Raw genomic sequence first — 15,232 nt, forward strand, 5'->3', positions numbered from 1 at the left:
GTTTTTCACTCTAGTATTTATTATTATTATTATTACATTTGAATGAAATGTTAAACTAATTCATTTATTTACTTTGCCTTTTCTTTTTCTCTTATTGTTTTTTAATCAATGTTATCCATTCAGATTTTCTGTTTTTAGTTCTTACAATTCATTTTAATGACATTTCCTGGTATTAATTTATTTATCTAGAATGTTCAAATGTAAAAGCAACCATTATTATAGTGAATAATGTAAATTATCCACATCCGCTGACGTCGAGAGTTCCGGTTTGTGAAAATCACTTCACTCACGTCACTGAAAGTATTTTCCAAAATAAAAGTCCGTGTGGCTCTTTGCTGGACTTAAGTGCAGTGTTTATCTGATTAAAGTGGTTTCTTATTTTCTGCTTTATAACATTGATAGGCTAAACAAAATAAATACCCTGATCTTTAGCAAAGCATTTCAGGGAAGAAAAAACTAAAAATATCTTTGAGATATACTTCCAATAACAGGCTGAAATATCATTTTTTTTTTTTTTTAAACAAACAGGCAGAGTAAAGCATTGAGTATGAGCAATATGACAATTTGCACTGAATTTCAGATTATATTACAACTCATTTACAGTGGCATTTCAGTGCAAAAATTAAAAATCCACTGTGAAACATCTCTAAACAGATACAGTTTAATCATAAACATCTCTCCATGCTCAAATCATATTTAAAGAAAAAAGAAATAAGCACCAAGCATTTTACTCAGGCCAGATTTAATTGAAGATTTTTTTTTTCTGTGCACCAAAAAAAGTGAACGAGTGGTATTTTATCAAATAAAACAAAGCGGGTCATATGCTCTCTCTCCCAGTATGGTCCTTTCTCTTCACTTTCTCCCTCATGGACTGACATGAAGAGAAGCCTGACTTGAGCCGGTGCCATTTCCATTATCAACTAGAAACACGAACAAAGGTCAAGATCACAATTTAAGCTTTCACTTTAAGAACTGAACCCAAGACTAATGATGACAGGCTAAAACTAAATTCAGCAGATAACTAAAATAAATACAAATCCAAGGAAAATGCTTTCAAAACTATAATATAGCACTGAGAAATAAATCTTTTTACAAATTTCTAGTAGATTACTGGGTCCTTAAGACTTCAAATTAGCAATCAAATGAGCCAAATCAGTGCAAAACAACCCTAATGAGCAGATCTTTTGCTGGTATCAGTAGCATAACATCATGAAATCATCTAATGGCGAGCGATTATGGTTTCAGCAGAAATATATTACATTATGCACATCATATAAAGTTGCTTGCGGTACAGACCCGAACACACAAATGTAAAATTAAGAGCATTGGTGTTACACAAGGAATGTTGAATTCATGGAATACAAATGAAATCGATCTTAAATAACAGCACGGACTGGGAAAGTGTTTCTGATCAAGGCAGTCCATGACGAGCTGGAGTCAGTTAAAGTGTGTTCAGGCGTTGAGGGCCCTCCAGCGGTCGCTGTCGATGCTGTTGATGCTGTGCGCTCCGCCGAACGGCCCCGACACCACGTCGTCCAGATACGCTCCGGAGCCGTCGATCTGCGTGCTGGAGTACGAGCCGTGATCCAGATCCTTCCGGCCCAGACCGGAGGACGAGGTGTTGGGCAGGTGGACGTCCGAGTCTTCCGGCTCATCGATTTGTGACTTGTAGGAGAAGAGGATTTTGGGCTCGGAGCTGAAGAGAAACCAGGAGGAAGCATGAAAAAGCACATAGCATTATAGTTATAGTTTAGACAGGATGTAGTTAATGTTCTTCTTATCATGTAGATCAGGTGGAAAATTCAATACATTTTTAAAACACACTTCCATTAAAAAGTTTATTCAAATACATGAATGCTTTAATTCAGCAAGGATGCATTAAAGTGGCAGTAAAGACATTTATAATGTTACAAAAGACTTCTATTTCAGATCAATTCTGAACTTTCTGTTCATCTGTGAATGCTGAAAAATAAAATGTACGATGGTTTCAACAAAAATATGTCAGCTCAACTGTTTTCAACACTGATAATAATCAGAAATGTGTCTTGAGCAGCAAAACAGCATATTAGAATGATTTCTGAAGATCATGTGACTCTTATGGAAGCCCATTTCCACCATATTCAAAAATTATGAGTATTGTAATTATGAGTCAAAATTATTAGAAAAAGTCATTGTGACATAAATGATGACACAAAATGACAAAAAAATTACCTTTAGGTCATAATCATGACTTATCTCATAACTATGACTTAGTCTCTCATAACTTTTTTTTGTCATAATCAGGATTTAAGTCATAATTATGATTTATCAAAGCGTGTTTTATGTGGCAGAAATAGGTTTCCCTAATTACAATATGAGATAAGAGATAAACAAGGACAATTATGAGATAAGTCAAACTTATGACATAAAAAGTCTACATTCAAGTCATGATTATGACAAAAACAATTGTGAACGTTTAGACTTTTTATGACATAATTTGCACTTCTGTCATAATTATGACTTTTTACCTCAATACTGGCGTTTATGTCAAATTTGCTGCTTTTTATCTTATAATTCTGATTATCTCAAAATTGCAACTTTTTATGTCATAATTATGATTTTCCAAAGCATGTTTTCTTATGAGGTGGAAATGGGTTTCCATAGACACTGAAGACTGGAGTAATGATGCTAAAAAACTTTTTTTTACAATATATTCACATCTAAAGCAGTAATAAAAATTGCAACAATATTTCATAACATTACTGTTTTACTCCAGTTTTGATCACATAAATGCAGCCTTGCTTTTTTCAAAAACATTAAAACAATTTTTGAAAGGTAGTACATAATGGTAATCTTTTTATGCTTTTAATGTTATTGAGGAGATTTTATGTATGTTAACTATGAATTATTGATATAAAAAAACAGATCCAAATAAAGTGTATCAATTTGATATATCATTTTGTAGAAAATGTCTAAAACCACTGACTGTCTGAGTTTTTAAAAACTCTTTTTGCACTTCAATAAAAAAGGATTTAATTATTTATTTATAAAGATTTGGAAGAGGGAAATAACCACTTTTATCCTCTCTTGGTATCAGAAGTGCTCCGACTTTTTTGGATCATTTCTGTAAAATTCTGTTTAAAACAGAAAGGACTTCCATAGACGTTCATAGAACGAGTTAAAGCTTGTATGATAATATGATGGCTGGCCACATTTGCTGAGGGCAGTGATGTCTTTAAGGTGGTGTTTAGTGCAGTCTTATCATGGACAACAGCATTTCTCTTGCTCTTTTGAAATAAGCGTTTGACATGATGGCATATAGAAACAAACCTTCCCCAGTTCACCCTGAATGAGGCAACGCATGACTGTTTTTAAAAATAAATCCTACGAAGGTGCAGAATATGGCATTTTAAGGAAGTTGAAACCCACAGCAGCCTATTCATCTGCTCTGTGAATACAGGTCCTCATGCAGAACTAAAGCATAATAATATGACAGAAATGAGTCTGTCTAGAGGCTGGATCGACAGACACATCTAATATCCTGTGACTGAATCACAGGTGGAGCTACATACCCAAAGAATCCTTTCAGGAACGTCACATAGATCAGAGGAGCAAAGACGGAAAAGTACAGGAATGTGGTCACATCTACACAGCTGCAAACACAGAGAGGAACAGATACAGTTTGAAACCATTCTCATAATCTGGCATCCGTTACAATTTAGAGAATTCATTTGTAGCATTCTGAAAAAGGTTAAATAAATATTATGATATAAAATGTATGACTAAATTTTTTTAGCATTTCTAATATTATTGTAGCATTCTCAAATCATGAGACAAACCAAAATTCTCAAAATTCATATATTTACTTTTCACTCACATTTTATGCAAATAAGAATGTATATTATATGCATTACAATAATATATTAAAAACAATTAAAAAAAATTTCTTTTGGGCTTTATTTCAATGCATCTTTTAGTCTAAAGAGCATGACATATTGCCAAATATTCAATATAACACATATATAAAGATAGCAGATGAGATGTATACTGAATTTTATTAAACTAGTTTACAAAATGTTACTTTAAAATATATTTGAAAACACAATTTCATTAGGAAATTGCATTATCTAACACTAACATTTCTATTAATGTGCAAAAAAAAAAATAGTTATATAAAAAAAATTAAAAAACATGCCATAATTTATTTACAATACATTTTTTCACACCAAATCCATTAACATATCTATTGACATATCAATTAAAACTTACTGATTTAAAATTATAATTAAATGCACAATGCACATTTCTTAATATTGTGCCTGAAATGTGTTTTAATCCCACAATAGTCCCCGTAACGAAGGTTTTCATTTATAAAGCTCTAAAGACCTTACTGACTGATGTTTTAGTGCACTTCCTGCAAATATGGAAAATTACAGGGTCTCAATTAAATGTGTGCAGTTTCACATGCAAATTGTCACGTGACCAGAGCAGTTTATTTCCTGTTTGCATTAAATTAGATGGATGCATTAAAGCTACAAAACAAAAGGCTAGTAAAGAATGTAAAGTAGATTTTTGGTACGCATGATCTTTAGGGTGTCTAGTATTAATATATGCATTTGCATGTATTTAGTTTTGTTGAGTGTGGTCATAGAATGAGTAAACATGTTGACGCTGGGATAACAGTGAATTTAGGTGTACAATATAATCCAATTGCAGTTGCTAATGAAAATTACAATAAAATGTTGCAATGACAAAATATTGCACTAAATAAAAAAAATAAAATGTTACAAAAATATTTACAATAATGATGTTACTCGATACTCGTAGCATTAATATAAAAAAAAAAAAAATTATAAATAAAATAAAATAAAAATTTTATGTTATATTTTGCAAAAATGAACAATTTTGAAATGCGGTGATGGTTGAATGTTTTTGTTTTTTATCTCAGTGTTCCTATCAATGTTGCATAAGGTTTTTTTATGCATAATATGTGATCAAACAGTGTAAAATAGCTGGCTAAGATATATAAAAAATGTTATGACTGCAGAAGTATGTTATTTCAGTACACACGTTATCCCACCGGTCACAATTGTGACTGAACATAAAACACAATTAAAAAATAATTATTGATTATTTCAAAGGGTTACTTATGACACATCATTTGGATATTTTCCTGTCTGGAAAGAAATAATAATAAGGAGTGTATGATCTCTGTATAATGCAAGATATTTAAAGTGTCCCTCAAGTATACTTGCAATAGTTCCACTTTAGCAGAATCAAATAGACTTCAGTATATCTTTAGCTGGACTTCAGCACTATTTCTGCACAATTAAAGTGCATTAAGCACAAAATCAGTATTAATTAGTATTTTTTTCCCACAAGGGTAGGTTTGACCGTCAGAGAAGAATCCTCACCACAGGCCTTCGATGATGTCGGCACAGAGCAGCGCGCTTCCCAAACCCTGAACCAGATTGAGCACGGACAGGATGGCAGCGTACACGTAAAAACCCCTCTTCGCTGCGGCACGAGAAACAGAAACACATTCACATCATTCATCATCATCTGAATGATTCCTACATGATGAACACTGCGCTTACTCACATGGTAACGAGATCCTCTCTCTGACTGGAGTTTTAGGTAGAATGACTATCAGGGAATACACCTAAAACAGATTACACGACAGAATAAACATTAATAATTCAACATATAAACACAAGATGGTTTCATAAGAAAGGAGAAGTAATTAACTAGATACCAGGAAAAAGAAACAGGAACTGGCCAACCAGAAGTGGCGCCCGCCGTGGCCGTAGATGTTGAAGTCTTTGGCGGAGAGATGTTTGTCTGGGAAACGAATCTCCAGAGTCCCCTGAGAGAGCAAGAGACAATAACTCACTGAAAATCACAGCTAAGTGTGTTTTTACAAACATCGGCACTTAAAAATCATTATTTATCAGTTTGAATTAATCAGAGTGGTTTCTGAATTAACATCCAGCTCAACAGATGTTTTGTTAAGGATGCATATTCAGCAATTTTTTGCTGTAATAAATGTATATGTGACCTTGGACCACAAAACCAGTCATAATCTTTGCATTGATGTATGGTTTGTTAGGATCGGACAATATTTGGGTGCAAAAAAATCTAAATATTGAGAAAATCTCCTTTAAAGTTGTTCAAATTAAGTTCTTAGCGATGCATATTACAGTTTTGATATATTTACGGTAGGAAATTTACTAAATATATTCATGGAACATGATCTTTACTTAATATCCTAATTATTTTTAGCATAAAAGAAAAATGGATAATTTTGACCCATACAATGTATTGTTGGCTATTGCTACAAATATACCTGTGTTACTCATGACTGCTTTTGTGCTGCAGGGACACATATAAATGTGTAATGAATGGCTGTTGTATAACACACCTGTGTGATGGAGTAGGCCAGAGACAGGACCGCAGTGATGGCCAACACACGCTTGACGCTGGACTTGCTCTCCAGATGGCCTGAGCAAACACAATCAGCAAACACGACACTTTAACAGCAAGTGCAGCACACACTAACAGACCCTTTGTTTTCATGGGCTCTCGCTGCACAGCAAGTTACAATGCAACAGGTACATTTAGAACATATGGAAATCACTGTAACTAAAAAAAATAATAATAAAAAAAGTTACACTTTATTTTAAGGACCAATTCTCACTGTTCCTAAACTATAGCATTAATTAAAAAAACATTAAAAATAATTTTCAATAATTTAAATACGACTTAAAATTAAAATATAAAATATTAGACAAAAAAAATGTAACAACCTAAAAAAGATCATTTAAAATGTTGAATGCTGGCTTGGCAATAAAATTACAAAAACAATGATAAAAATCTAAAAGAACTAATAAAAAATTACAAGCGCATAATTTAATTAGTGAAACTTAAAATTAAAATGACAACAAAAACATAAAAATAAAAGCAAAAAAAAATTAATATTGTGATAGATTAATAAGACTAAAATTACCCATTTGAAAAATTAGATTTTTATAAGAAACAGAATCACATTTGAAATCTGAAATAAACACAAATGCAGGAACGTACCAAAAGCCAGTCCGAGTATGATGACGCTGAGCTCAATAGCCAATAAAAAGAACCTCGTGATTTCCCAAAGCACCTGTAAACACAGAAATCACTGATGAATCCGTGTCATAATTACAGCACAATCCTCTCACTGTGTTCATTACAGCGTCAGCAAACCTAACACATCTGCAAGCCAACATGACGCCAGAATACACCGATTACTTTCTTCATTCACGTTCCTGCTCTGATTATGAATGATTCATCAGTCACGGTATTGTAATTAAATAAATGTTTGTTTTTATAATCCATCAACATAATATAATAAGTTGCTCCACGTTAACTTGTCACTAAATATCTCGTTGGTAAGTTTTGTTAATGTTTTTGAAAGAAGTCTCTTCTGCTCACCAAAGCTGCCTTTATTTGATCAAAACTATAATATATTCCTGTGATGCAGCTGTATTTTCAGCATCATTACTCCAGTCTTCAGTGTCACATGATCTTCAGAAATCATAATAATATACTGATTTACTGCTCAACAAACATTTATGATTATTATCAATGTTGAACACAGTTGTGCTGCACAATATTTTTGTGGAAACCGTGATGCATTTTATATTTCAAAAGAACAGCATTTATTTGAAATGGAAATCTTTTGCAAGTTTAGAAATGCCTTTACTGTCACTTTTGATCATTTAATGCACAAAAGTTCTCACAGTATTTTCTGACTGGAAACTGTAGTGCATGTCAAATACAATAAATATATAGTAATTTGATAAGTAGAATGGAATATAATGAAATCACAATATCAAAATGGGAATAAGTCATATTTTTAAACATTCATTTATTTTCAGAGCAAGACAAAGCAGAATGCAGAACAATGTCTACAGAAGCTTTTGGTGGCGTCATAAAATGTTTCAAATGTAAAAAGTTGTGCTTTCAGATGCAGATTTTGTATACAGCGGGTAAAATAAGTACTGAACACGTCACCATTTTCTCCAGTAAATATATTTCTAAAAGTGCTGTTGACATAATTTTCACAACCCAAGTAATCCATGCATACAAAGAAAACAAAATAAGTTCAGAAATTAAGTTGTGTGTAATAAAACGGAACGACTCAAAAGTATTGAACTACTGAAATTAATGTAATACTTCGTACAAAAGCCTTTGTTGGTAATGAGAGCTTCAAGACGCCTCCTGTAGGAGAAACTAGCTGCATGCATTGCTCAGGTGTGACTGTCTTCAAATCTTGAAGGTTCTGTGGCCTCTTCTATGAACTCTTATTTTCTATTGGATTCAGGTCAGGTGATTGGCTGGCCAGTCTAGCAGCTTTATTTTCTTTCTCTGAAACCAATTGAGAGTTTCCTTGGCTGTGTCTGGGATCATTGTCCTTGTTTCATCTTCATCATCCTGGTACTGTAGGTGTTGGGACTGAAGCAGCTAAATGTAATTTCCACTGACGAGGGGCAGGATTGCTTTCTAATTACTGATAGATTTCAGCTGGAGTCCTGGCTTTCCATGCCTTTTTGCACCTCCCTTTCTTCATGCGTTCAATACTTTTTCCCCTGTGTCATTCCATTTTATTATACATAACTTCATTTCTGAACTTATTTGTTTTGTTTTCTTTGTATGCATGGATTGCTTGGGTTGTTACCGACATCTGGTGAGAATTTCAAGTCAACAGCACCTTTAGAGATATATTTATTGGGGAAAATGGTGACGTGTTCAATACTTATTTTACCATAATTAAATCAAGATTCACAGAAGTCAGTGTGAAGTCCTCACTGAGATGTTTTGTGTGTGTTTTCACCTTGTCTATAAGTGTGGCGTAGCTGGATGTGCTGACGGTCATGGAGACGATGGCTCGTGTGATTCCTACAGCCGCCACCACAAACACCTGCGCGGCGCGAGAGAAAGAGTCTGTCAGAGCAAACCTGAGCAGCACAGCACAAACCTTCAGGTCACGCGGGACGCTCTACTGCTTACCAGGATGTAAAACGCCACGAATATAGGGCTAGATGTCAGACGGATCTTAGCACGAGCAGAAGGAAGCTTCCACATCAGGAAGACCAGGAAAGCCACGTTTGGGACGAGCAGCATCACATCCCAGTAGCGAACCCTGACGGACAAACAGAGACGAAGAGTTACGAATCAGAGCAAAACAGAGCTTTACTGCTGTGACACGGTGTTCATTAAACATGTTTAGATTAAACAGCACAGAAACCTGCCGTTTATTACTACAATACTAGACCACACACACACCTAAAACTGGAATTTCAGCTTTTCATGCTGTGATGGAAAGCACCGATTTAGTCACACAACCACCCCCTGGGAACCCAAACAAAAAAGTTTAAGCTGAAGTCTTAAAACTGAATTTTTTTTTTTTTATATATATATATATATATTTTTAATAAAGCTAAAAATAAAAAGTGCAAAAAAAAAATAGGTTTGAGGCTAATTTTCCTCAAGTTCTCTTCATAAAAACATAAATGTATAAAACTTTCATAGGTTTATACATATGTAGCACCTGCAGTCAATGAATCAATTTAATAAAGAACTACTGTACAACAATAGACCTACTGTTTTTCTTTCTATATAATTTGCTGATTTATGAATTTAAAAACAAGGAGAGGAAGTTGTCATGAGAAGCACCAAAGAGCCCATGACATCGTCTTAAAGACATGCAAAACTATTCTGAGCTCAGAGACGTTCACCAACACAAACGTCCTCAAATGAACAAAACCCCCAACTGTCCCAGGAGAACCAGATGTGACTTTTAATAAAATTACAGAGGACAGTCCCGTTTGATAGAGTCACTACAAGCACAGAAACGAAAGCAGAACTGAAAGCTCATGTTATAAAAATCCTCCAGCACTAAAATCACATTTCACGCGCCTCACACAAGCGTCTACTGTTAGATCTAACACAAGATCTTCTGTATCTGAGAAATACTCTTCAGTATATGAGCTCAAAAACTACATGCATTCAGGCATTCAAACATGGCAAAGAGCCCAGATGAAAACTGCAGTCAGTTTCAGCACACAGAAATGCAAAATACAACGACATGAAATCACAAATCCTTGCCTGTCGCTTAATTCAACTGAAAAAAAAACTTGCTAATTTACAGCAACTCCATATATCAGACATGCACATGCCATATAATAGTAATAAGGACACATATGTGACCCTGGACACAAAACCAGCACAGGTTCATAGCAATAGCCAACAATACACTGCATGGGTTAAAATTATCTATTTTTCTTTTATACCAAAAATCATTAGTATATTAAGTAAAGATTGTGTTCCATGAAAATATTTTGCAAATTTCCTACTGTAAATATATCAAAACTTCATTTTTGATTAGTAATATGCATTGCTAAGAACTTAATTTGAACAACTTTAAAGGAGATTTTCTCAATATTTAGATTTTTTTGCACCCTCAGATTTTCAAATAGTTGTATCTCAGCCAAATATCATCCTATCATAACAAACCATACATCAATGGAAAACATACCTGGAGTGTCCGATGTCGTCGTACAGGATCTGCAGGCATTGGTGTGGTTTGGTGATATTCTCATGGTCAGGGTTGAATTCAGAGCTGTTATCCATGGTGGGAAACACACTGGCGTTGGCATAATGGAGCAAACTTACTGCATCAGTCACAGTCTCCAGCATTCTGGATTAAACCTCTGCAAAACACACAACTCCTTCAGTTTACACGCATACTGACAACATTTATGACATACAAACATATATAATATACAAGAAACTTACTGGCATTGACACAGATTTCTAGGAGTCAACAATAAAAAATGCATAAGATTAGATTCACAACTGTGTCAATATGACAAGACACAATAGTTGAACATTTAAAAATGAGAAATGTTGCCTTGGCAACTAACTGAAATAAAAATACTACTAAAACGGAAATAAAAAGAAATTAAAGCTAGACAGAAATGTTTAAAAAACCTAAAAAATAATAATAATAATTACTAAAGTTAAAATTAAAACTAAATATACATAAAATAAACACTAATTAAAATATTAATAAACGCTGTAATGGTATATAAATAATATTAAAATGACAACCCCACTTTGACAATGTACTGACTGGCTTAAATCAGGCATCAAACATTTTCAAATCCATTTATTTAAAAAAATGTTACATTCTGTAAGAGTTTGGAATGTTTGAAAGGTAACAAAGTTTCTCCGCTGGAATGTGTGTTTACACAGATATGACGTTATATAACACACTCACATCAAAATGTGATCAATAGAGCACACACTGATCCAAACACAAGCATAAAGCGTCAGATATCGAGAATCTTCTGTGTTTCCTGCACGAGCGAGATGTGTTTATATTGTAACGCATCATATCACACATTTCTCACACAGCGCGCGGATATAACCTCAAAAACACAGCTCACCTTTAACTGCTGATGACCTCAGATCAGAGCCGGTGCGCTTCAGTATTAATGTGATCATAAGTTATTAGTTGAGGCATAATAACTCTCGTCGGGTTCTTGTTTACAGGCGGAATGAAACTGATGCGTCAGCCGCGACGCGCTTGTCAGATAAAAGTCTGCGTGAACGCGTATCAAAGATGGCCGCCATCTATGAACCCTTTCACAATAAAAGACTCAAAGAAACCGCTAAATACATATTTGAGGACATTTAATTGCTACTTTGATAGCTTATGCTGTACTGTAGCTTTATTTCATTTCACTTTATTTTATATGTGTTGTTATTGCTTTGATTTGCACATGTCATTTCACTTACATTTAAATCTTATTAATAAAATGAATACACATCTATGTTTCATCAGTACCAAAATACCATTATATTTTTTTTATTATAGCTGCATTTATATGCATTTTTTATTATAGCTGAATTTACATTTATATATAGCTGCGATTATAATAACGCACACTAAAATTAAAATTATGTAAAACAAAAACTACACCGAAGACCCCTCATCTTGGCGACACTTCAAAATAAAAGCCTAATCGCCCTTCCGAAGTCGATGTAAGCAACCCTTCAAAATAAAATAAATATAAATAAATAAAAAAAAATTGGAGTTTAGACAAAAAAAAACTATACAATAAATAGTACATATAATGCAGTATCTAGAAAAAAGGTAGATTCTACTGTTTATTTAAATTTAGACAGAAACAAGTACTAATACACGTTATAAGTAAAGCACATCATAGAAACAGAATTAGAAATGTTTTAAATGTAATGTGGTCTTGTATTATTGAAGTTAAACAAATGTCACATGCTTAAATGCAACATCACATGCCTAACACATGAACTGAGGAACACTGTATATGATCAAATTAAATACTGCAAACAGAGTGCATGTCATAATCTAGTGTAGAACGATGCATTCAATCATAAGTGAACATTAATAACGTATTGCATCATAACATTATGACAACAGGATAAGAATGGATAAATAAGGTCTAAGAAATTATTTGAGCAATTTGTTGCATAAGGCGAAAGCAGTGCAGAAACAAGTGGGTTTCTTCAAACGCTAGTTGAGAGTTATGTGTGCTTTGGGTTGACCGGACATCATCCTTACAGCCAGATACACCGGGTGCGTGAAGCTGACTTTAAAAGTGTGCAGATGAGTTTTATCTCCACTCACATCGCTGATGCTGTAAAACGCTAAAGTGCCGCTACTAAAGCTAAGGCATATCTCCATTCTCTTCAGAGACGGCGTACGTCTAAGCGGCATGTCCTTTCCTTTCTCGTACGCCCTCAGAAGGTTATCACAGTACATGAGGCACCAGGATCCAGAGCTGCTCTCCAGACCGCTACCAGAACCAGATCTAGGCAGATCGCCGTAGCACACGGCCAAAACCCAAGGACAACCTTCAGCCTGGAAGTTCCAGAGATGTTCTCCTCGGACGAAGCTCTGGGAGCTCAAAGCCTGGAAGAAACTGGAAAACCTCTGAGAACTGGCTGGATACGGCTGTTTGGCTACGCTAAAAGACACCGTTTTGAGGTCTTCAGATAAGACCAGGTTGGGATGGATGGTATCGGGGTCGAAGGTGACCTCGGATGGGTTGAGAATGACGCGTAAGGCCCTCTGAGCGGATCCAAGTCCGAGACGGAGTTGGGTGTTTTGGTGCTCGATCTTCTCACAGACTTTCTTCAAACTGCTGGATAATTCCAGATCGCTTGAGAAGTCCTGCAAAGGCTCGAGGGTCAAGCTGGAAACCTGGTTCTTGACGTCTCGGACTCCATCGATAAAACACGCGTCGTCCGTCTCGTCCATTAATGTGTTGACCTGAAGTTCAGCGGATCTCAGCGGCTTCTGGAGGTCGGACAGCATTCGCACTCTTTTCCCAACAGTATCTTCTCTGGGTCTCAACTCGGCCTCCAGAAGCTTCAAAGCAGTCGAGTTGTAGGTCTTCACCAGCTCTGCTATCTCCTCCAATACACTGCTCACATCTTTCCTCAGATCTGCGTGTGCTGCTTTAACCGCAGCCTCTCTGGCCTTTTCCTTATTCACCAGATCATCTACTAGAGCGAGCTTTTCTTGAAGACTAGCTATGACGGGATTCAGTCTAGATTCATTGGTTTCATTCTCCACAAGAGAGCTTTTCCCAGAATCTGTTGATGTGGACACATCAGCGTCTTCTGAAGATGGTTGGTTATTGATTATCTTGTCTTCTGCACTGGATTGAAGTTCACCACTGATGCTGTTGGCTTTGTATTTCTCAACTACCTGTTTTAGTTTGATGTTTCTTGGCAGGGACTCTGGGCTGAGATGTTCCTGTCCACACACTGGGCAACAAAGTGCTTGATCAAATCCAGAAGTTTTGTCCCTCTCTGGTGTTTCCAGACAAACCAGGCAGAAACTGTGAGCACAGGGAAGAGTGACCGGGTCGAGGAAGAGATGGAGACAGATGGGACAGGTGAGCTCCGACTCCAAATAGCCCTCAGGAGACCCGTGTGCCATGATGACTGTCTTCGGTAACTGTGCAGTACAGACAGAGAACAGTACAGTTACATAAATGCTCCTCTGGCTTTAATGCAAACTGACTAAATGACTCCCAGTTCGGAGAGAAATGTGGAAAAACAGTATTCCCTAGAAGCCCATTTCCACCTCACAGGGAGAATTATAATTATGGCATCAAAAGTCAAAATTATGAGACGTTAAGTCATAATAATAAGATTAAAAAAGTTGACATTTTGAGATAAAGAGTAACAAAAAGGTAACTAAGCCAAAATTACGAGACTAAGTCAACATTATGAGATAAAAAGTCATAATTATTTATATTATTAGTCGGAATTGTGGCATAACAGTTAAAATCAAGACATAAAATTTTAAATTCTGCGATAAAAATTCTTGATTATTACGCCGGAATAAGAGCATAGTTCCTAGCCATATCGGCCTAGAAAATCGCAACTTTTCATTTTCCAGTAGTCTTAGTACACGATGTAACAACAGAAGAGCCAAATTTTAAATAGTAAAATTATCGAAACGCTTTGGTCATTTTTGATGACCAAATGCTAATGGTCTAATCCGATTCAATGATCTATGCTAAAAGTGCTCCAGACCCGGAGATCGCCTGAATGGATTCAAAAACGGTAAAACTCACCTGTTTAACTCCAGGGGAATTGTAAAATAAGCCTATTTCCAAAAAAAGTGGAGTGTGTTCCTTTAAGACCCAAGATAAGAAACTTCCTGTAATACGCCCCCTTTTTCAAATAGTTGTATCTCAGCCAAATATTGTTCTATTTTTAACAAACCATACATCAATGGAAAGCTTATTTATTCAGCTTTCAGATTATGTATACATCTCAATTTAACAAAAATTGACCGGTTTTGTGGTCCAAACTGAAGCGACAGGACGGCGGCTAGCGGCTAGCTCTGAATCCCGTGGAAACGAGATTGTTTTGATGTGAAGCCGCTAATAACCTGCAGAGATCCGCTTTCCTGCATCACCCGTATATTACTGTATTAATACAGCGACTCGGATCGGTTATGGGTTCAGTTAACGTCGCAATATTTCATAAGTGTTCGTGTAAGGTTTGTATAATGCACTTACCCGAGGACACTTACAGAGAGATCCAGTGCTGAGGAGGTTTTCTGTGTAAAACAAGAGTTATTGTTCATCTACAGACAGCAGGTGTGTCATTAGAGCTGCATTTACAGCCATACACACCTTTATTTACAATCTCT

General features: G+C 35.5%; 2 protein-coding genes across 8 annotated transcripts; both read right to left on the minus strand.

Moving 5' to 3' along the window:
• Positions 1 to 486: 486 nt before the first annotated feature.
• Positions 487 to 11,632, minus strand: LOC306878915 (transmembrane protein adipocyte-associated 1 homolog). Of its 5 annotated transcripts, XM_079431514.1 has the most exons (12): positions 11,466 to 11,570; positions 10,813 to 10,830; positions 10,553 to 10,727; positions 9,025 to 9,157; positions 8,849 to 8,935; positions 7,063 to 7,135; positions 6,401 to 6,480; positions 5,735 to 5,845; positions 5,581 to 5,641; positions 5,394 to 5,496; positions 3,552 to 3,632; positions 519 to 1,696 (listed from the first exon to the last, which is right to left on the minus strand). In XM_079431514.1, the coding sequence occupies exons 3-12, from the start codon at positions 10,711 to 10,713 to the stop codon at positions 1,453 to 1,455; spliced, it is 1,134 nt and encodes a 377-aa protein (XP_079287640.1). In that variant the 5' UTR covers positions 10,714 to 10,727; positions 10,813 to 10,830; positions 11,466 to 11,570; the 3' UTR covers positions 519 to 1,452. The 5 variants fall into 5 exon arrangements, with proteins under 5 accessions (XP_079287638.1, XP_079287640.1, XP_079287639.1 ...); XM_079431512.1 differs by lacking the exon at positions 10,813 to 10,830 and having other exon boundaries at positions 487 to 1,696; positions 10,553 to 10,742; positions 11,466 to 11,632; XM_079431513.1 differs by lacking the exon at positions 10,813 to 10,830 and having other exon boundaries at positions 11,466 to 11,630.
• A 517-nt stretch (positions 11,633 to 12,149) lies between these two features.
• On the minus strand, positions 12,150 to 15,225 carry LOC306879106 (E3 ubiquitin-protein ligase TRIM39-like). 3 transcript variants are annotated; one of them, XM_079431817.1, is made up of 2 exons: positions 15,099 to 15,225; positions 12,150 to 14,023 (listed from the first exon to the last, which is right to left on the minus strand). In XM_079431817.1, exon 2 carries the CDS (start codon positions 14,003 to 14,005, stop codon positions 12,572 to 12,574), a length of 1,434 nt encoding a protein of 477 aa, XP_079287943.1. In that variant the 5' UTR covers positions 14,006 to 14,023; positions 15,099 to 15,225; the 3' UTR covers positions 12,150 to 12,571. The 3 variants fall into 3 exon arrangements, with proteins under 3 accessions (XP_079287943.1, XP_079287944.1, XP_079287942.1); XM_079431818.1 differs by lacking the exon at positions 15,099 to 15,225 and adding an exon at positions 14,649 to 14,722; XM_079431816.1 differs by having other exon boundaries at positions 12,167 to 14,023; positions 15,113 to 15,223.
• Positions 15,226 to 15,232: the final 7 nt, after the last annotated feature.

Source organism: Barbus barbus, assembly GCF_936440315.1.
Source record: "Barbus barbus genome assembly, chromosome: 13".
In the NCBI taxonomy this organism is placed as follows: domain Eukaryota; kingdom Metazoa; phylum Chordata; class Actinopteri; order Cypriniformes; family Cyprinidae; genus Barbus; species Barbus barbus.

Excerpts from the sequence above, each read along its gene's own strand:
- LOC306879106 (XM_079431816.1), bottom strand. The coding sequence starts at position 15,166 with ATGAACAATAACTCTTGTTTTACACAGAAAACCTCCTCAGCACTGGAT. Across the intron at positions 14,024-15,112 it reads CCTCAGCACTGGATCTCTCT|TTACCGAAGACAGTCATCAT; the intron begins GTAAGTGTCCTC and ends TGTACTGCACAG.
- LOC306878915 (XM_079431512.1), bottom strand. The coding sequence starts at position 10,713 with ATGCTGGAGACTGTGACTGATGCAGTAAGTTTGCTCCATTATGCCAAC. Across the intron at positions 8,936-9,024 it reads TCGTGGCGTTTTACATCCTG|GTGTTTGTGGTGGCGGCTGT; the intron begins GTAAGCAGTAGA and ends CGCGCCGCGCAG. Across the intron at positions 5,497-5,580 it reads AGAGAGGATCTCGTTACCAT|CGAAGAGGGGTTTTTACGTG; the intron begins GTGAGTAAGCGC and ends CTCGTGCCGCAG.